Consider the following 21,901-nt stretch of genomic DNA (forward strand, 5'->3'; position numbering starts at 1 on the left):
CCTGCTGAGATCAAAGATGCCCTTGATGCACTCTATTCAGTCTTGCCTTGCAGTGACAACATCCAATTTGTAACAAATATATGCTCTTTTATAAAACGGCATTTAGCAAGGACCAAGTGCTGGCTGCCTGCAGTTTACGTGTGTGCAAGAGTCGGCAGTGCTCTGGTGTGCCGTGCTGGCTGTCTTATGTTTGGAGGAGGGAGGAGGCATTTCAATCAAAGTGGGACTTGTTTAGTCATCGGTTCCGCTCTTGGTTACGTTTGGAAAGAGTGGAAAATAAAGATGAATCTCACTGAGACCTTTAGGCTTTGTTTGCTTGTGGAATAGGAAACAGTGGCTGATAATTAATGTGGTGCTCCCAGAGGACAGGGAGGTGAAGGCCGACTTCAAAGTGAGAGTTGGAAATGAGATTTGATTCTCTACCTGATGGATGATGCCAGAACCAGGTTTCCAAAAGCCGACCCCATACTTCGCAGCTGCCGTTGCCAAGAAATTATAAACTTCTTCATTCAGATCCTACAAAGGAAAGATTACATTAATGATCTGTATGGAAAACAAGCTACTTAGGCGGAATCAGATGCTCAATTCAAGCCTTTGACCAGGTGGTGGAAACAATGGAACCACAAAGATGGTGACGAAAGAGGCAAATGAATCATTAATCCATTAGTCTCGTCAGATGTGTGACCTTTTCACAATTTATTTATAAACACTACTGGTAATTTTGGAAGATTTTGAAAGAGGAATAAATGGACTGGGGTGGAAAATGTTAGCATTGCCCATGACAAGCCTCAACAAAAAAAATAGATCAAAGAGGACCAAGCAGTCAAGGCAGAAAGGGGGAGGAGAAAGGCAGGTGTGAAGCTAAAGCGGAATAATGAGAGGAATTGCAGGAACGGCGGGGGGCAGGGGTTAGTTAAATGGTGTTATACGGCAATTCTAATGTGCAGGATACAAGACGCTGCAGAGAGCAGTGGACTCTGCCGAGCACATCTTGGGATGTCCTTCCCCACCACCGGTAGTATCTACAGGAGGTGCTGCCTCAGGAAACATAGAAAACCTACAGCACAATACAGGCCCTTCGGCCCACAAAGCTGTGCCGAACATGTCCCTACCTTAGAAATTACCTAGGGTTACCCATAACTCTCTATTTTTCTGAGCTCCACGTACCTGTCCAGAAGTGTCTTAAAAGACCCTATTGTATCAGCCTCCACCACCGTCACCGGCAGCCCAATCCACGCACTCACCACTCTCTGAGTAAAAAAACTTACCCCTGACATCTCCTCTGTACCTACTTCCAAGCACCTTAAACCTGCGTCCTCTCATGCTAGCCATTTCAGCCCTGGGGAAAAGCCTCTGACTATCCACACGATCAATGCTCCTCATCATCTTATACACCTCCATCAGGTCACCTCTCATCCTCCGTCGCTCAACAAGACAACATCTCTCATCGAAGATCCCTACCATCAGGATGACGCCATCTTTTAACAGCTACCTTTGGGCAGTAGGTACAGCAGTCCTGTACCACCATGTTCAAGAACAACTACTTCCCTTCAACCAACCGCCAAATCTCCACTACATTTTAGCAACATAATCACCACTTTGCATTAAAATGGACTTGTCTTTGTTCAAATTGTGTTTTCTTATAAAAAAATTGTGTATATTTTATGTTTACACGTCTCTGAATGCTGCTGCAAGTTTTACATTGTGCACACTCAAGTGGCCACTTTATTAGGTACCTCCTGCACTTACTACTGGGTGTAAATTCATGATCTGCTGCTGCTTTCGCACATCCACTTCAAGATTCAACGCGTCGTGCGTTCAGAGATGCTCTTCTGCACACCACTACTGTAACACATGATTATTTGAGTTACTGTCACCTTCCTGTCTGCTTGAATCAATCTGGCCATTCTCCTCTGACCTGTCTCATTAATGAGGTGTCTTCGCCCACAGAACTGCCGCACACTGGATGTTTTTTGCTTATCGCACCACTCTCTGTAAACTCTAGATACTGACGTGTGCAAAATCCCAGGAGATCAGCAGTTTCCACCGTCAAAGTCACTGAGATCACAGTTCTTCCCCCATTTTGATGTATGGTTTGAACTACAACTGAACTTCTTGACCATGTCTACATGCTTTTATGCACTGACTTGCTGCCACACGATCAGTTGATTGGATATTACAGGCAGTGAACAGGTGTAACTAATAAAGTGGCCACCGAGTGTATTTGACAATAAACTGGTCTTTGATTTTGTAACCACTCTTTGGGAGGGTGTAGGTGGAGAAAAGCAGGTTTATAGGTTCACCAGCTTGTGACAATAATTACAGTGCTTTTGGAGTATCACTTAAGCATATATTCTTCACAGAAGACTAAGGTGAATAGAAGCAATCAGAGACAAGAAAGGAGTTTGGGAAAAAGAAGTTAAATTGAAGATACAGAATGAAATAGTGAAAAGAGAGAAACGTAACCATATTCTTTTAAATATGCACAACACCCACGGCTACTGTTCTTAGGGCAGGGGAGTATTTTTCAATTACATAGCATCTCATCAAAGCCTTAACTAAAGTCTAAATAAATTACCTTGGCTCTTGCCAGATCCTTTTCTCCGCCGACTTGAGCCTCAATTAAGTGGTCACAGTGGATTGTAGATGGCACTGCTACCCGGGGCAACCCACTGCTGATAAACTGAAGCATGGCCATCTGGGCAGTGGCATCTTGCATCGCCACCCGATCAGGACGGAGGCGCAGGTAGGTTTTCCCGCGGCCTATCGCTTGGTTAACAGGATCCTCAAGGTGACCATAAACAATCTTCTCTGAAAGTGTCAAGGGCTTGTCCAACCTAACAGAGACGACAAGACTGAATGTTACGAATAAGCCATAAAAGTGAAAAACCATCTCAAAAAAAAAACACTGAACAGGAATAAAGTATGTTTTGTATTTACCATATAGCTGCATATCTTCACACAATGCTCAAGATAATCCCTCATTATTTTGCAAAAAGAGCAACGCAAGACAAAGTTTGAGAATTAACTCTCAGTCTGCATTTTCAATTCAGTTATTATCTACTGCCATTATAACTGCCTTATCTTCATCCATGACAAAACCTGTTGACTCTACACTGTCAGCAACGTGCGGGTATAAATCACAGTGCAGTGTATTTATTAGGGTGGCCGGCTGGAGACACTTCTATACCAAAGGAGGTGTAACTCTCTGCTTCCCTCCACTAGCCTGCAGGTCACCCTTGGGCAAGGTGTAGCACCTGCTTAGCCCCCCCCACGCCCCTGACCAGGGTCACGTGAAGCCACTGAAGCAGGTGGTGGACGGTCGTACGTGCGGCTGGTTCACATCACAAATCCTGGTTATGTGACCACTGATGCCAGGCGATCTCTGAAGAGTACTGAGTATCACCTGTCTTGTACAGACACCGCCCAGATGCAGGCAATGGCAAACCGCTTCCGTATAAAAAGTTGCCAAGAATCTCCTCGCTAACCTTTTCGCATAGTTTTTATTTTTTTCTTCACATATATTTATGCAGTTCCTGAAAGGCCGCAACAGAACTCACTTGCACCACATCTGCTGACTGTTCTGACCCATCATTATTTTATCTATTTTAATCAAATCTCTCTGTAGCCTAAGCTTCTCCAAAAAAAAAAGTCCCAGCCCCACTATTCTATCCTTGTACCTGTAGTTCTTCAACCCACGAGCCATTTTCAGCATTCTCTCCAACATCGGCCTTATAACTTATGTAATCAGAATTGAACTCAATGCTCCAGCCAAGGCTGTATCACGATTTATAAAGCTTTTTCATAAATTCCCTACTTTTATACTCCACGTGTCTATTGATAAAGCACGGAATTGCACATGTATCAGTCAGCTCTTTCTTAAGGTGCCCAGCCAGGCAGCGCTCGGAACGTTTACTTTGGCTTGCCTCAGGGAAGCATGTATTTCTCCACGGCCTTACCGCTTTTCTGCCAAGTCTTTGGACTTTCTTATTCTGTGCATTGACCTGGCTTTGGCCGGAGGGGGGGGGGGAAGGTGCAAGCCACAATTTCTAAACTCGCAGATGACTCACAACATAGCGCACTTGTGAACTTCACGCCTCTTAGCTTTGAGCACAAGATTGCAGCAGGAAATAATTCAGTCTGCTAGAATGGGCAGGCACTTGCTGGATAAAGTTTAATGCACAGAGATGTGGGGTGATGCATTTTGGCAGGAAGAATGAGGAGAGGCAATACAGAGTGAAGGATCCTATTCTAAATGATGTGCAGGAGCTCAGGGGCTGGGTGCATTGCAAATGGCTAGACACAAAGTGTAATTAAAGATGCCTTTCTGCGGACTACTCATTATGTATTGTTTTCACGCATTGCAGCAAGCCCTGAGCCATGGGGTCCAGATATACAGCTACAAATAAGACCGTGGGACCATCAGATATAAGAGCAGAATTAGGCCATTTGGCCCATCGACTCTACTCCACCATTTCATCATGGCTGAAAAATGGAAAAGTGCACAAGGCAAAAGGTGTAGGAATGCACTGGAAAATAAGCTTTGATCTAAAACTGCTGGAATACTAAATATAAACACAGAACACTGGAGAAACTCAGCAGGTCAGGTGGCATTCTGTGTGGGCTGCTTTGGATTTCCAGCACTTGCAGACTTCCTCGTGTTGGTGACTTACTGAACCATAGTATCATTTATAACACAGGGAAGGCAACTTGGTGCTGATAGACTATTCCGTGTTTTTGCTCTAGATAGCACTTCTCTCCATCTTGAGCACATCATGTTATCCACACAGTCGGAGCTTAACATTCTAGCCAGTCCCTTCAAACGTCTAAAGGTACTTCCTCTTTACCTTTTGTGAACGATGTCAACATTTTTCCGCAGCAACTCATAATTGATGTACTCGCTGGGCTCGAAGCGACTCATGGCTATTTTGGCTCGCCGGCACACGGCGGAGAGGTGATACCTCCGGACCCCATGGTTCAGGGCTTGCTGCAACATATGAAAACAATACATTATGAACAGCCCACAGAAATGCACCTTCAATTGCACTGCGAAGTCTGCAAAGAGTTTAAGGCTGCAATCTTACCCGGCAATGAATGTCCCATGGATGCTCCATCAAATGTGTTACAACTCAACAGTTTCTGGTTTAAGGTGGCACTGGTGAAGCCCAGTGACTACTTATTAGTGGCAAACATCACAAAGAAAACTTCTAAATACATTATTAATAGCATGTTATTAATAACTATCACCATTAACAGTGGAGAGGCAAGCAGAGGTGAGGCATGATCACAGCAAGTGCAGGCAGAGGTGGGGTCAATGCAGAATCGAGGCATGCCCGAGAGCAAGGAATGACCCAATGTTTGAATGACTTAAGCCCTGGGCCTAATTGGAAAGGTCAAATTTGGGCCAAATTGCGGTGGTGGGGTCCAGGCCTCATAGCGGTTCAAGAGCGAGGAGCGGAAAGCTTCTGCCTGGTTCTGATCACTGTTCCAAAACGTTTACTCATCTCTGCACTGAAATGAGGCTGTGAATTGCTCCGGCTGCAGTACTGCCTGGCTAATTTCAGTTCTGAATGGTATTTGATCACTTTTATTGGGTGCTCGACCGTCTTTATTTCATGGGCTCTTTTGGGGTTTCTTTGTTCTGTGGCTGCCCATAAAAAAAAGAATCTTAAGGTTGCATAATGTACACATACTTTGTTAATGAATGTACTTTGAACTTTGATAAAAATGGTAGGCAAGTATTCAAGAACAATATGCAGAGCTAACTGGAGATAGCAAAGAATAAATCCAGTCTTGCCATTACTACCTTCCAAAACGAGTTAAAAAAAGCAGAAAAGCTCAGTATTTATGAGGTATTTTGTTACAGAGGACCTAGTGACATTGTACACAAAAATCAGTTAACAGATTGATACACCTCACAATTAGGAAGGCAAGTGGCTTATTCACTTTTATTGCAAGAGGTAAAAGCTATTGGATTACTGGACCATACGAGAAAAATGATTCAAGTCCAAGAAGAGAGTTCGTGAATTTGATTTTTTTCATTCCAAAAATTAAAAGTTGGTGGAATAACTATGTAGTCTCTTCGTCATGAAATGCCAACTCATTCACCCATGTCTTATGTAAATAACTTTTTTTGTCTCTGCTCAAGGTTAGGTTGGAGATATTGAGCCTAACGACATTAAGGCAAAGGCTGAAGGGAGATTTGACTGAGGTCACCAAGACCCTTTTGTGCCTGGATAGGATGAATACAGAAAGGTTGACCACAGGGGCAAAATAATGGTCAAAAAAACAAAAATGTGGAATTTGAAGAATTCTCTTTTTACCTCCTTGCGAAGAGAATAATGGGCCCTCAAAGTCCAACCCTACGTCCCCATCACGAGAGGTGAAAATGGGTAAGGCCAGCCAACAGGGCTCTGGTGAAGCTGTACAGGCCAGTCCCCTGTACAGTGGATGCAATGGGTTACCGAAGCATTGATGATCTCCAACCATACCATTGTTATGACCTCAGCCCCCTCCTTTGGGAGATTCGCCAGAGAGAGAGAGAGCCTTACGGTCTGGAACGTGGATTGGCCGCTCAACAAGACAAAAGCCTCCAACATAGCCATTGTCTTGGGAGACACCTTTGTGGGATAAGGAATTGGCCTACGTGCAAAATCTCAGGGCAATGTGAGATGGGTGATGGGGGAAGGATCGCCTCAAACCCCCCCACCCTGATTGACATCTACAACCCTGCCAGTCCAGATAAAAGAGGGGCTGTAGAGGGAAGGCCTAGCTACAGGGGAAGGCCACCGATGAGCGTTCATTCCCCAACTAGGCTCCGACAAACTGAACTACTCCAGGTTGGAAACCCAATCGGGTAAACTCTTAAATCCCTCTCTCTGTCTTTCTAACAAAAGTGCACCAACGCGACACTTCCGCCGGCAACTAAGTGAAACTGCCGTGATCTAAAAGACTTTTAGATATCCAGCGAACGATATAAAATCTACATTACCCCTAGACGACGATCGAGCTTGTGTTTTGAATGATTATTATTACACCGGTGTTTTAGATTGAGTTTTGACGATGTATATGATCTGAATGTTTCGTATTAACCATACGTTTGTGCCCCTTTTTGAATAAAACATTTGAAAATAGTAGCATCCGACTCAGCTGATCCCGCTATCTTTGCTGGTAAGTTACCTGGTTACGAGGTTACGTAACACCATCGACTTCAGAGGATGACGGAGATGGGCGTCATCGATGCTCCACTGAGGAGCTAAGGGCCCAAGAATAAGGAGAATTAGGGAATAATGAGGCCTTTAAATACTTTGCTTTCAGGAAAGAGATCCAAACAGAGCTTTCAACAAGTATAGGCATGTGGAGGAAATATAATTTGCTGAGCTGTGGATAAAGTGTGGAAAAACTTGACATATTCAAAACTTGAATATTGACCAAAGGGCCTGATTCCTGGATATTCTGCCTGACTCCAGTGTCACCCAAACGCAGTCGACATTTTACTGCCACTGACTTCCTAGGGAAGCTCACGATAAACCACGAATGCAGCCTCTACCCAGGACACCCATAATCAAGCAATCCCAGATTGAAAGTGCTGAAGAAAAAGAGAGTAGGATTTTGATAAACCTTCTTCCCAACACCAACGTAGATCTCAGTATCTGGACTCAATCAACATTCTGTGTCACAAGCTGATGAATATCCCTTTGTTTCTACCTGCTGACTTCCTATAGCAGATTGTTTGGCCCCAGACAACAGCATGCAGTCTCTAGCTTTACTCATTAACAATTAAGGCAAGGTAGCAGAGACAAGGCAGCATTAGGTAAATCAAGAGTCCGTCAGTGGATCACACTGAATATATCAGATGGATTATAATCTGTCTCCTTTCCTTGGCAGGGTTGGAAAGTAGGCGGAGTTTCCATGGAACCATTTCTTCGGCACAAGGTCATATCAGACAGAAGGCAGAAGCAAGCTGATGTTCACAGTATCCACTGCAAACAGACTTTTAAATAATGGGAATTTACCGCCTGAGACCAAAGGGCTTTACTGACCACCTCCAAAGCCACTTTTTGTAATAAGGCGGGGAGCAGTCAGCTTCCACATTTTGTCTTTAAATTCAGAAATTTTGAATTGCTTCCAACATTTTAACCAATTTTAAAGAAATTAAATCAAAATGGTACTCTCAACACTAAAAAAAAATTAAAATTTTTTAGAAAATCGAATATAAAGTTACACGCAACACCCAGTTCAACTCCCAGTGAGTCTTTCAAGTAGCTCTGACCTATTCTGTCATTCACATTCCAGGCTCACATACTCTATTCAACTGAATGGCAAAGGGAAAAAAGACAAGTTATCGGACAAAGTTTAGGCAAAGACATAATTACAACAGTTACATTTGACCTCCAGGTTGTTCAGGTTTCTCGATCTATAAAACTGCAGTGAGTTAGCGTGACAGAGAGAGGGAGAGAGAGAGAGGAAAATCTTGCATTACTCTCTGCCCTTGGAATCACCTCAGTTATTAGTTTACAGCCTCACGCCCAGCTTGTAACAAGGCCTCTACTGCAAAGACGGTCATGCACTAAGATTCTGAAGAGGTAGTATGGCATTTAGTCAAGGAGCTTAACAACAAAATATTTATGAGACTCATAATGAACATTGTGCATATTCAAGGCTATAATTTACACAAAACAACTTAGAACAGAGGTAGTACAGCACTGGAACAGGCCCACTGGGCCACAATGTTGTACTGAAATAGCTAAAAAGTATATCAAAAACCCACAAAGATGAAACCCTCCATCTTCCTCATATTTATCTCTTAAAAGCCTTAATGTAACTGCCTCTTCCACCATACCAGGCAGCTCATTTCAGCCATCACTCTCTTCAGTAAAAAACTTACCCCTCACATTCCCCTTGAACCTATCCCCTCTCACCTTCAATGTACACCCTCTGGTATTAGACATTTCAACCCTGGAAAATAGATACTTCCTATCTCTTCTATCTATGCCTCTCATAATCAGATCTCCCCTCAGCCTCTGCCACTCCAAAGAAAACCAACCACATTTGTCCAGCCTCCTGATAAAATCTCTTCTGCACTAAAAAAGGATCTAGGGCTTTCCTGGCCTATATAATGAATAAACTCCTTTTGGGTACAGGTATCAATTTTTCTGATGCTTCAACAACAAACTCTGCTACTCATCCCTGAGGAAGGTGGCAGAGTTTGTCATCGAAACGATGGTTAAGATCGATACCTCTACCTGGCTGAAAGCCTAAGAAGAGTTTATTCCTCTTCTGCACCCTCTCCAAAGCCTCAGCATCCTTCCTACAGTGGGGCGACCAGAACCGTGTGCAATACTGTTCTGGTTGTCCCATAGTAATGCAATACATTACCATAGCCAAACCAGAGTTTTATAAAGTTGCAACATAACCTCTTGACTTTTGAACTCAATACCTCGACTGATAAAAGCAAGCATTCCTTAAGCCTTCTTAAACACCCAAATCGGAAATGCTCTGCCACCTTAACATGGGAACCATTCTTTATTCTGTATAACAAATCAAGTTGCAGAGGGAAAAAACAGAAGAGAAATAATGTAAATACTGATTCTAATCCAGGGAAAGAACAACAATCCTAAAATTACTGTGTATCAAAATACACCTAACCACAGACACACTTACAGATTGAATATTTTATAATTAGTCAAAGTTGTTCTAGAAAAAAAAACAGATACATATGAAGGAAGCCAACTTACACCTGGAGATTTGCTCTACAAATTGTCCTTTCCACCCCTAGCCAGAAGCAGCAAGATTTGCACAACATCCACACTTGATCTAATAAATGGCAATGATGTTTCTAAATTCAAACATGCTGTATTCCACGAGAGCTCAATAGTGCAGATGCCAATAAGGCTGCTGCTGACGGACCATATCTCTATGGAGGGGAACAAATAGTCAAGGATTCAGGTCCGAAGGGCCTCAGCCCAAAACGTCGAATGTCTATTCCCCTCCATACCAGACTTGCTGAGTTCCTCCAGCATTTTGCGTGTGTTGCTTTGGATTTCCAGCATCTGCAGAATTCTCTTGTGTTTATGGAAGGAGGGCAAACACGTGCCAGCCTACATTGGGAGATGCATGGCAAAGAGAGTTAGCAGCGCTAACGTATCAGATAACTCGTCTGGGGCGCAGCACATCAATGCAGTCACAAGGAAGGCACGCCAGAATCTTTCTTAGGAGGTTCAGCTCGTCAGCGAACACTCTAACCAACTTGCACAGATGGATTTTTGAAAGCATCAGATGTGCAGGAACGCAAGAAACTGCAGAGAGCAGTGAACAGCCCAATGCATCACGGGTACAACCCTTTCTACCACTGGTAGTACCTACAGGAGGTGACGTCTCCAGAAGGCAACATCCATCGTCAAAGATCCCCACCATGTGGGCCATACCATCTTCTCGCACCTACCATCAGGCAGGAAGTACAGGGCCATTCCTTCACCCACTTGGTTCTTAAACTACCTGGAACAATCCTAATCACTGTGGTTTAGCAAAAGGAACTCCACTTTATTTACATTGTACTAAAATACTCAGTGGCTTGGTAGCCATTTCAAGAGAAGTTTTAAGACTCAACAACAGTAGGCCACATCAGGATTTCCACCCCTGAATGAGCTTGTTTTAACAACAATCAATAGTTATGTGTGTATTATTAATGAATTGTTCTTTTTTAATATAAACTATTCCAGATTATTAACTGATTTTCACTTCCTGCCATGACGGGATTGTAACTCCAGGCTTGGAATCATTCGAGCAAGGGCTTGGATTACCAGTCGTGTAACTAACTGCTATGTTGCCATTACACTGATAATGACATGTCAGTCATCCTACATCACCACCAGAATTTAAGCCAGACAAGTTCCTGAGAGAGGTGGTTAAAGAGAATAATTAGTGACTTGATTTGATCAGTAAAGAAAACACTTGGCTGTAAGAAAAGGTCACAGATGGATCTACAATGACCCAATCATTTACTGATGCACAAAGCCTTTCCAGCATGTGAATCTGTTAAAAGGAGGAAAACTTAATGGCAATCTGGGTAAGTGTGGCTTCGGAAAGCATCAACAATAAACCACTCCACCAATTACCCTAAAGAGTCAGTCCCTAAAGCACAGGCACATTATGGCTCAAAACACTAACTTGCCGAAATCTGGCATAAGACATAGGCCATTTGGACCATAGAGTCAGCTCGTGGCTGATCCATTTCCCTCTCAGCCTCATTCTCCTGCCTTCTCTCTGTAACCATGACTAACCAAGAACCTACCAACCACTGCCTGATATAACCACTGCCAAGGACCTGGCTGGGTGGAGACGCGTCTCTACCAAAGGATTGTAATCTGCTCCTTCCCACCGCTAGCCTGCAGGTCACCCTTCGGCAAGATGTAGCACCTGTTTGGACCCCCAGATCATGGTCACATGAAACCATGGGAGCAGGTGTTGGATGGTCATATGAGCAGCCGGTGCATATCAGAAGTCTGTTAATGCAACCACTGACACCAGGCAGGTAATCTCTGGAGAGCATTGATAATGGCTAGAGGTCACCCGTCTTGTAAAGACATTGCCCAGCAGAAGGCGATGGCAAAATACTTCCACAGAAAAATTTGCCAAGAACAATCAGGGTCACCATTATCACCTACAGCATGATTTGGCCTCCACAGCCACCTGGGGCAACAAATTCCACAGATTCACTATCCTCTGGCTAAAGATATTCCTCATCCCTGTTGTAAATGGAAGGCCCTCGATTCCAAGGCTGTGCCTTCTGGTCCTAGACTCCCCTACTACAGGAAACATCCTCTCTACATCTACTCTATCTAGGCCTTTCAACATTCGATAGGTTTCAAAGAGACCCCCCCCACCCCCCCATTCTGCTAAATGCCAAGTGGGTACAGGCCCAGAGCCACCAAACGCTCCTCAAATGTTAACACATTCATTCCCAGAATCATTCTCGTGAACCTCCTCTGGACCCTCTCTAATGCCAGCATGCCCTTTCTTAGGGTCCCAAAACCGCTCACAATACTCCAAGTGCGGCCTCACCTGTAAAACCTCAGCATTCCATTCTTGCTTTTATATTCCAGTCCCCTCAAAATCAATACCAACATTGCATTTGCCTTCCTCACCACCAGCTCAACCTGCCAGCTAATCTGTAGGGAATCCTGCACGAGGTTTGCAATACCCGTGACCTTTCTCACAGGGACGGGCAACAAGTGCATGGGAATACCATTTTCTGCAAAGCCCCTACGTGTCACTCACCAGACTGATTTTGAAACGTATCATCAGTGCTACATTTTCTATCCCAAATAGCAAACAGGGAGACTTTTATCAAAAGTATTGCAGCGGGTTAAGGTGGTTCACCTTCTCAAGGGCAACATTAAATGCTGGGTTGAGCCACGACGCTCTCCAGTTTATAATGAAAACAGGTTAAGGGCTTTCACGTAATAGTCAAGCGTTGACAGTTTTGCAGCTAAACATATCAACACTCGTAATCTTATTGCTTCCATTACTTCGTTACTTTTTCGAAATGTCGGAGTGAAATTGTCTCCTCAAGCCGCAAGTACAATTGATAACCAGGTGCTGTGGTTACTAATTGGAGGCTGTACTTTAGGCGGTCTCCAGCAGAATGGAACTGCTCTGGTGTAACCTTGCTGTCACCTTGGCTCCTATGAGCAAAATAAGATCCGGCATTTCCCACGTTTTTTTATTATGTCTTTTGGCAATTTTAATCCTCCTCAATTACCGAAATCCCGAAGCAGGAGTTCGGGCCGGTGAACTGTTGCCATGGAAATCCAGCAGCTCCAATCTGGGCTGTTGGAGGAACTGGTAACCCGGTACCGCCGCCGCTGTGGTAAAAGGTCAGCAGGAGATGGTGGCGGAGGGCTTTGCACATCAGCTGAGCAGTGGTACTAGTGAGATGATTCCCCCCCAGCCATGCAACTACCCCTAGCCTTTTCCGATCGCCGTTCGACCGCGCTCGTTACCTGTAGCCTGCTAGCGGTCAGGATGTACGTCGCCATTTTGTTCACTGACAAAGATGCCGCATGGATATGACGTCACAGAGACGTCTTTAATACCCCTCCCAGGTCCTAGCCGCTAAATTAGAAATATGACTTTATAATCGCGGACTCGTCCCAATGAAAACTAAATTCAAAAAAAACATTGTTTAATTAACTATGTGAAATAAAGTCTAGGTTAAGCATCAAATGAGACGCGTTGCTGCAGTTGAAATTTATTTAAAATTTTACAACAATAGGTCCTGCCACCGTAAGTGATATATGTTTAGGAGCGCGTATTTCTGTTAAAAATCACTTTCTGTGGTCACTTTATTTTTGGAAATTGATTTACTATAAATTTATCTCCTCTGTTCTGATTTTCTTTTTAAAAATTATAAGAGTAGAGGTCAAAGTGCAAAGGACGGAGGGTGCTTCCGGCGGCGAGTGGCGGTTGGAATCGTGATGGCGAAGCATCACCCGGACTTAATTTTCTGTCGGAAACAGGCCGGCGTTGGTGAGTTAGTGGACGACACTGTTGAGAAGATCCCTCCCTAAGTTTTTGAGGGGTCGTATTTGGAGTTGGGGAGCGGCTTGGAAGAGCAGACTCCGCGCACGTGGGGTCGGGGACAGTTCCGCCGTATCGTCATCCCTCCTCCCGCCGGCTGGTCCGGTTCCCCGTCCACTACCTGCACTTACTAGAGTTACAGCCGGTAGAAGCCACCCTTCACAGCCCCAGTAACCCAGATTCAACCCCGACCTAATGTGCTGCCGGTGTGAAATCAGGTCTGGTTTAATATCACCGGCCTTTGTCGTGAAATTTGTTAACTTAGCAGCAACAGTATTATTCGATACATGATAACATAGGGAAAGCAATAAGTAAATCAATTACAGTAAGTATATATGTACATTAAATAGTTAAATTAAAAGTAGTGCAAAGCAATTAATAAAAGTGAGATAGTGTTCATGGATTCAATGTCCATTTAGGAATCGGATGGCGGAGGGGAAGAAGCTGTTCCTGAATCGCTGAGTGTGTGCCTTCAAGCTTCTGTACCTCCAACCTGACGGTAACAATGAGAAGAGGGCATGTCCTGGGTGATGGGGGTCCTTAATGATAGATACTGCCTTTCTGAGGCACCACTCCTTGAAGCTACCTCGGATACTACAGACGCTAGTGCCCACGATGGAGCTGACTAGTTTTACAACTTTCTGCAGCTGCTTCCGATTCTGTGCAGTATAGCCCCTCCTCCCAAAACCAGTCAGTGATGCGGTTTATCAGAACGCTCTCCGCGATACATCTGTAGGAGTTTTCAAGTGTTTCAGTTGACAAACCAAATCCCAAACCCTTAATGAGGTATAGCTGCCTGTCTTGCCTTCTTTATAACTGCATTGATATTTTGGGACCAGGTTAGATCCTCAAGAGATCCTGACACCCAGGAACTTTAAGTTGCTCACTCTCTCCACTTCTGATCCCTCTGTGAGGATTGGTTCATCTATCAGTTTGTGATGAACTGGAGTTTGCATGTTCTTATGACCATGTAGGTACCCCGCAGGGGCTATTACGTTTCTCCCATCTCAAAATCATGCAGATTAGCAGGTTAATTGACTGCTGTGAATTGGCTGTAATGTAGGTGGATGATAAAGTCAGTAGGGAGTTGATGAGCATATGAGAGAAAGAAAATGAAGTGGAGATCTCGAAGTGATTCTGAAATCCCAGAGATGGCACTGACATAATTGGCAGAATGATCTCCTATGTCCCAATGGCAGTCATTCTACAAAGTAAAAATATTTCAAAATATCACGCACACAAAATGCTGGAGGAACTCAGTCGGTCGGGCAGCTTTTATGGAGAGGAATAGATGAATGAATATATGGTCAATATTTCAGGCCGAGGCCCTCATTCATTTCCTCAGCACTGGGAAGGAAGGGGGATGGATGCCAGAGTGTTCAGTTCTGATGCTCGTTCAACTGGCCCTGGTGTGAGGTTGGATTGCTCAGGGCACCAGGCTGATTTAAAGGGCTTATGTAGTTACTTTTTTGTGGGGAATCTGTGAAATTCTCTGCCCAATGAAGCAGTGGAGGTTATTTCAGTAAATAAGACAAGGTTGGATAGTTATTTGCATAGTAGGGGAATTAAGGGTTACGGGTAGGTGGAGATGAGTCCATGGTCAGAATAGCCATGACCTTATCGAATGGTGGAGCAGGCTCAATGGGCCAGATGGCCGACTCCTGTTCCTATTTCTTGTGTTCTTATGAGAGTGGCGTGGTTTGGGCCTGGAGCCTTTCACAGCAGCAGTGTCTGTCCTCGTGCGAGGTACGATCCGCTGTTTAAACGCTGGTCCAGATTTGAGGCGAGAGCTGATTTCACTCGTTCTCCAGGCTGGTCGTCTCCATGGTGCTGAGGCTTTGAAGACTGCCCCGGCTGCTGTGCTCCATGCCCGCTAATACGATAAGTGAGCCTTTGGGCCTAATCTGGGCTTCGGATCTGAGGACTCAATTGTGGATCGGAACGCTGTTGTTCATTCGTTTGCATGATTTATACTTTTTTTCCTTTCTCTTGCGCATCAAGAGTTGGTCTTTTATTTTTATTTTTATTTTTTTTCTTTAATTGGGTTCTTTCAGGTTTTTTGCTTTGTGACCACCTGTGAGCAAGTAAACTTCAAGGTTGTATAATTCATGCATTCTTCGATAATAAGTGTATTTGAATCTTGAATACAAAGGGGGGGGTGAGGGGAAGTAGGACTAACTCGAAGGCGATAGGTGAAGCCAGGTGGGTGGGAAAGGTCAGGGGCTGGAGAAGGAATTTGATAGGAGAGCAGAGTGGACCATTGGAGAAAGGGAAGGAGGAGGGAACCTGGGGGGTGGGGTGAGGGGGGAAGTAAAAGGTCAGAGTGGGGAATAGGGGAGGGTGGATTTGTTTACCGGAAGGGGAAATGGATGTTCGTGCCATCAGGTTGGAGGCTACCCAGATGGAATACAAGGTGTTGCTCCTCCATACTGAGAGTGGCCTCATCTCGGCACAAGTGAAGGCCGTGGACCGACACGTCGGAACGGAAATGGAAATTAAAATGTTTGGCCACTGGGAGGAATTTAAAATATGGCTTAAGACAAAGGAACGTTGAGAGAAAAAAATAAATAGCAACAGAATCTGATCAAGAAATAGCATACACATAAACGACTGCTAAACCTATTATGTTGCATCTCTGGTTATTGATCGAAACAGCATCTCTTCTGTGCTGCAGAGCCTGTTGCAAATTCAGACAAGTTATTCCAATACAGTTACGGCACTGGCCCATCATTATTGAAAACTGCTGTCAATTATCAACGATGCAGTGACGTTACTATGAAGTAGCACTTGCTCACCAATGCCTCGGAGACACACGGACCTCCAGATGTTGGAATCTGGAGCAATACACAGAACACCGGAGGAACTTGGCAGGTCGGGCTGCATTTATGAAGGGAAAAGCACAGTCATTGTTTCAAGTTGAGACTCTTCATCTGGGAACTGGACAGTCCAAGTAAGGTTCTCGACCAGAAACGTTGACTCCATTTCCCTCCGTGGACATTGCCTGACCCGAGTACCCTCCAGCATTTTGTGTTTTGCGCACTAATGCGTGGTCTGCTTTGCCAGGACCTCTCCTCCCCAGACCTCATTGCAGATTTGGATTTCAGAGGTGAGATGGGAGTTGATTACCCTTGACACCAAAGCATTTAGCGCCGAGGTGTCCTGGTAAAACCACTGAATGAGTACCATGGCAAGCATTAAGGCTGATTTATACTCGCGCGTCGCATCGACGCCGTAGGCAACGCGTACCCTACACCGTACCTACTCCGTACCCTACACTGTAGGGTGATGTGCACCTCTCCAGAAAAGTTACTCGCGCGTCGTGGTGACGCAGACCGCAACAACTGTGATCAGTCCGCTTGGTAGCGTCGCATTTCCTCCTAAGCATTTCTGGTTGCTGCTTCTCTGCCATGTCTGTACACAGATGCGAAATAGATGAACCAAATCGTCAAATCTACCTGCCAACATGCGAAAATGTTTGAAATGCATTTCCTCATCCACGTCTCTCTCGGTGGCATAGAAACCCCACCGCCAGCTAGCGTTTTGGCACACACCAACGCATGCTTGCTACGGCGTAGAGTGACGCAGACGTGAAAATCAGAGTTATGGCGTACTGCAGTGTAGCCCGTACGCACAAGTATAAATCAGCCTTTAGTCGCCCGAATCGTACCTCCCACAGGAAGATGGTTGTGGTTGTCAAGAGGGCATTCATCTCACTGCCAAGAGGTCAGTGTAGGAGTCCATCAAGGCAGTGCCTTAGGCCCGGTGATCTACAGCCCTTTCATTTACAAAATCACAAGGGGATGTTTGCCGAGTAACAGTTCCATTCATAAATGGAAAGGTCTAAGTGCAATAAGACTTTAATGACATTCAAATAAACAGAAGTGTTTGACATTTCAAATCATGTAAGTGTCAGGCAATAGCAGTCTCCAACAAGAAAGAGTCTACTTACTAAAGCTTAGCGCAATAGCATGAAAGATTGCTGAGTTCCAACCCCCCCCCCCCCCCCGGCAAAGGGGACTTGTGATCTGCATCAGCTGCTCATATGACCATCCACCACCTGCTCCCTTGGCTTCATGTGACCCTGATGGGAAGGGGAGTGGGGGTGAGGTGAAGCAGGTGCTACACCTTGCCCAAGGGTGACCTGCAAGCTAGCGGAGGGAAGGATTGTCTTACACCTCCTTTGATAGAGATATATCTCCTCCCTGCCTCCCTTTGCAGTGTGTAACATCTCCAAAATGCAGTGCATCTATCACCCAGAGTTTTATGACAGCATCTCCCAAGCCCCTGACCTCTACTATCAAGGAGGAAAAAGAATATGGAAATACCACTACCTTGGGTTCCCATCCAATTTGAAAATAAATTGGTGGTTCCTTTGTAGCTTGGCTCAATTCCTGAACCACGCTACCAAATTAAACCGTTGAAATACCTTCACCAAAGGAATTCTGCAAGATGGCTTACTGCCACCTTTGCATGTGAAATTAATGATGGACAAAATATCCTGACCTTAGCCATTATGCCTAGATCCTGGAAAATGAATGTACCTTTTTAAACTTTACAAATCTATTTCCAGAGTCTCTTCTTGACCTTTATCTTTTAAACATTTTTGTCAATAAATGAATGATGCTAGCAATCTGTCCAACCATGTCTGCACACATCATAAAGCAGAAATCAAAAAAATTCCACACACACGCACGAAGATGCAAATGCAAGTGTAATTGAGCTTTCCGGTTTTAGATTTAATATTTTTTATTTAGCTCCAAGCATGGAACAAGGTAGGAAATGATTTGATGTCCATACTGGTTTTGATCTGTCTGAAAGACAGTAAGCTAGAAGTATTGACTGAATTTTCATGATCCCTAAAGTAACTAATCCTATGATTTATCATTGTATGTTGTATTGATCAAAAATTCGAAGTTCAGATCTATTCCCAGCTTCAGGCATTGAGGCTAATTGCATAATACTGTCAAAGCAGCATATGCAGTTGCCATGGTCTGAAATTGAGGCAATAATTTTCAAAAAGCTCCCACACAGGAGTTTACTTACTAACTTATTGCCTGTTACACCACTGGCACTTTGGGCAGAAGGTCCCCCATCTCTGTCTGTCTTTGGCCATCTTCTCTATTGTGGTTCAGGATCCTCATTTCTGCTTCTACAGTACAGCGCTAAGTTGCCTTTGGTCTTCCGTATTTCTTCCACCCTTCAGAGGTCCAGTAAAGTGCTGTCTTGATAGAGTTGGCCTCTATTCTCATCATGTGCCCAATCCATCTCCAACGTTTCCTTACGATTGTGATCACGTCCTCTTGACGCTGAAGGAGTAGTGTGTGGGTTGGAGAGATATCTTAGCCGGAAAATACGGAGGATCTACCCAGGTGTTTAGTCAAGAAGATTAGAACACATGGAATTGATTTTTAATGTGCTAGCATGGATTGAAAACTGTTTATGAGACAGACACCGAAGAATGGACCAATCTCCAATTGATAGGCTGTGTCAAGTTGGCATCAGGCTTGTTGGGTCTTTATCTTTATCCATTTCAGCAATTTGAGAAACCAGATGTCATAGTTCCAAGTTTGCTAATGGTGTGAAACAGGATGTGAGTATGGAGAAGAATGAAGAGGCTTCAAAGGGGAGAGAGACATACTCAGTGGTTGAAATTACAGCAGATAAATTATACTATGGAAAATGTAAGGTCATCAGCCTTGGTGCACACGGCAGCAAAAAGGAGTATTTGTTAAATTATGGAAAATTTGGTCGTGTTGATATTCAAAGGGATCTAGTTATGCTTGTATACAAATCACTGACTGCCAACAATTGGAAGGGTAAATGTTATGCTAGCATTGATTGCAGCAATAAATGGCCTTGGTGAGAATGCATGTGGAACATTTGTGTAAAGTTTACCCAAGATAGAATGACCTTGCCATTGAGAAAATACTGCAAAAATTTATAAGTGGTTACAAGGATGATAACTTTGCTGTGTAAGGAGAGATCAAGTAGCCTGACACTGTATTCTCTAGAGGTTAGAAGAGGTGAAAACACCTCATTGAAATACAGAAAATTCTTAAAGGAGTTGACAGGTTAAATGCAGGGAGAATGTTTCCTTGGTGCTGGAGCCTTAAGGCTGGGGAGCATAATTAGAGAATAAAGAGTAGGTCACTTAGCACCAAGATTAGGAACATTTCAGATTGGTGAATCTTTGGAATTGAGTCAATGAGTTCATTCAAATCAGATGGATAAATTTCTGGACAGTAAGGCAATTTGGGGATCCAGGGAATTAGATCTAGAACCAGAACTGGGAAGAATGCTGAGGTAGGTTGGCCATGATCGTACTGAAAAGCAGACCAGCTCAAAAGGTTGGATAGTCATAGCGTCTATTTCTCATGAAGGGATGTGATATTTTATGAATGAATGTTTGTCGTAACGGTGAAGAGAATGATGACGATGATAATTATCCACGACACTATTTGAACCAGTGTACTTGCTGCCTGTTAGGCCACTAGCATTTAGGGCCGCAGTGAAGGTCGTCCATTTCTGGTGATGTTCATCGTGTCAGTAGCTTCCTCTCAGTTTTGTCAAGGACTCAGCTGATTTTCCAGGCACTACCAATTTCATTTGAGCTTGTTTATTAAACTAAAATTCACTTTTCAGTTCCTTTACATCCCCATGGACCATCCTGTTCCAAATTTAACCATACATTCTGAAATGTCAGACAATCGCACAGATTTTGCAGTCAGCTGAAATGTAACAGGCTAACCATATAGAAAACACCCTGCAAATATCCAGTGACAAGAGCTTCCCTTTGTCAGGCATCAGAAAGGATTCTTAGCAGCGGCAGTTCTGATGTCATCATGCCAGCTGAGCAGGGTAACAATGAGGAATTTTGTTAGGCAAAAGAGAATTTAGTGAAGTACAAGCACAGTCTTTAGGAGGTGATGTTTTTAACGATCTGCACCAACTGGTCTTCTGATAAGGAAGTTGATAAGGAAATAGGAAAACCGAGGGAGGTACAGAGGCTCAGCTTTGAAGCTTATTGATTAGCATTGAGGGAATACTGGTGTTGAATGCTCTGCTTTAATCGATAAACAGCAGCCTGTTGTCAAGGTCCTCCAAAGCTGAGTGGAGAGCCAGTGATCTCATTAAGATAATTTTTTTTAGGAAATAACCATAAAACATAGGGGTAGAATTAGACCATGTGCCTATCGAGTCTGCTCTGCCATTTCATCATGGCCGATCCATTTTCCTCTCCACCCGAATCTCCTGCCTTCTCCCCATAACCTTTCATGCCCTGGCTTATCAAGAATCTATCAACTTTCGCTTTAAATACTCCCAATGACCTGACCTTCATATTTGCCTATGGCAACGAATTCCACAGATTTGCCACCTTCTGACAATTTTAATCTAACTTGAGTTTCTTTTTGTTTTACAGCTATTGGGCGACTGTGTGAGAAATGTAAGTATTTTTCTCTCTTGATTATTTTCCTAACCATCTCTTTTGCAGTCTACTGTTTCTTTGAGTGTTTTTTCCTAATTAGAAAACTTGGCAAAGTTTCACTGGATCTTGATAGTTTTTACAAGTATTTTTCAAACTAGTAGAGGGCAAAGTGCCAACAACATCAGAAGGTACAACTCACTGTTCAAGGTCCCCAAACTGGCATAAACCTGCTGGAAAGTTTTTAATGCTCACTGGTGACTCAACTATTGAGCTGCAGCAGATCAGTTTGATTTAGAATAAAGAGTTGTGCTTTGCACTTAAATAAAAGAGGGTATGGTGAATGACCAGAAAGTTTTGTTAAGAAAAAAAATGCAATGTCTTTTTGTATATCACGTGGCTGTAAGGAAAATTGCCTCTGTCAGAGCGAAATGTGCTGATATCTTGCTTTTTAATCCCCTTTTTAACCTTTAAACTTTTGTCCTGCCTGATGTGGTATGTCTGAAGTTCTCATGATCACAAGTTGCAGCTTACAAAAAAAAAGCAGGCAGCCTTTGAGCACTGTGCCGGCTTTCAATGTTCTGAGCTGCCCATCCCTTCTCTATACTGATATTTGTATCTTTGGGGAAATGAACTTGAATCTTCATAAACTCCCAACTAATTCAGTGCCCATGTCCTATTGCTGTCTTGCCACTTCTCTCATTCGTGTTCATGGTTCTGCTTTTTTCCCTTTAAAATTTTCATCCTAATTTCTATCCTCTGGCCTCTGCATCTGCCTTTTGTTTGAACAGATGGGCAAGTGTTCCCTTCCATTTCGCTAATCTATCTTTACCTTTCTTCAGCAGTCAAATGCCTGCAGTCATTCCACTCAGCACTCTGGAGCTTTGTTCTATTTTA

At 43.8% G+C, this 21,901-nt stretch overlaps 2 protein-coding genes across 2 annotated transcripts in view; one reads left to right on the forward strand and one right to left on the reverse strand.

Moving 5' to 3' along the window:
* Positions 1-13,095, reverse strand: part of aco2 (aconitase 2, mitochondrial) — a 69,522-nt gene extending 56,427 nt beyond the window's left edge. The window contains exons 1-4 of the mRNA XM_073033925.1: positions 13,005-13,095; positions 4,848-4,987; positions 2,579-2,837; positions 424-516 (exon numbers count right to left, since the gene is read on the reverse strand). Coding sequence (XP_072890026.1) covers positions 424-516; positions 2,579-2,837; positions 4,848-4,987; positions 13,005-13,040 — 528 coding nt within the window. The 5' untranslated portion in view covers positions 13,041-13,095. The remainder of the gene's footprint in view (positions 1-423; positions 517-2,578; positions 2,838-4,847; positions 4,988-13,004) is intronic.
* A 324-nt stretch (positions 13,096-13,419) lies between these two features.
* The window catches only part of phf5a (PHD finger protein 5A), a 32,622-nt gene continuing 24,140 nt past the window's right edge, over positions 13,420-21,901 (forward strand). The window contains exons 1-2 of the mRNA XM_073034049.1: positions 13,420-13,530; positions 21,002-21,025. Of these exons, the coding sequence (XP_072890150.1) occupies positions 13,479-13,530; positions 21,002-21,025 (76 nt within the window). The 5' untranslated portion in view covers positions 13,420-13,478. The remainder of the gene's footprint in view (positions 13,531-21,001; positions 21,026-21,901) is intronic.

The sequence above is a fragment of the Hemitrygon akajei genome, chromosome 31, assembly GCF_048418815.1.
Source record: "Hemitrygon akajei chromosome 31, sHemAka1.3, whole genome shotgun sequence".
Classification (NCBI taxonomy): Eukaryota; Metazoa; Chordata; class Chondrichthyes; order Myliobatiformes; family Dasyatidae; genus Hemitrygon; species Hemitrygon akajei.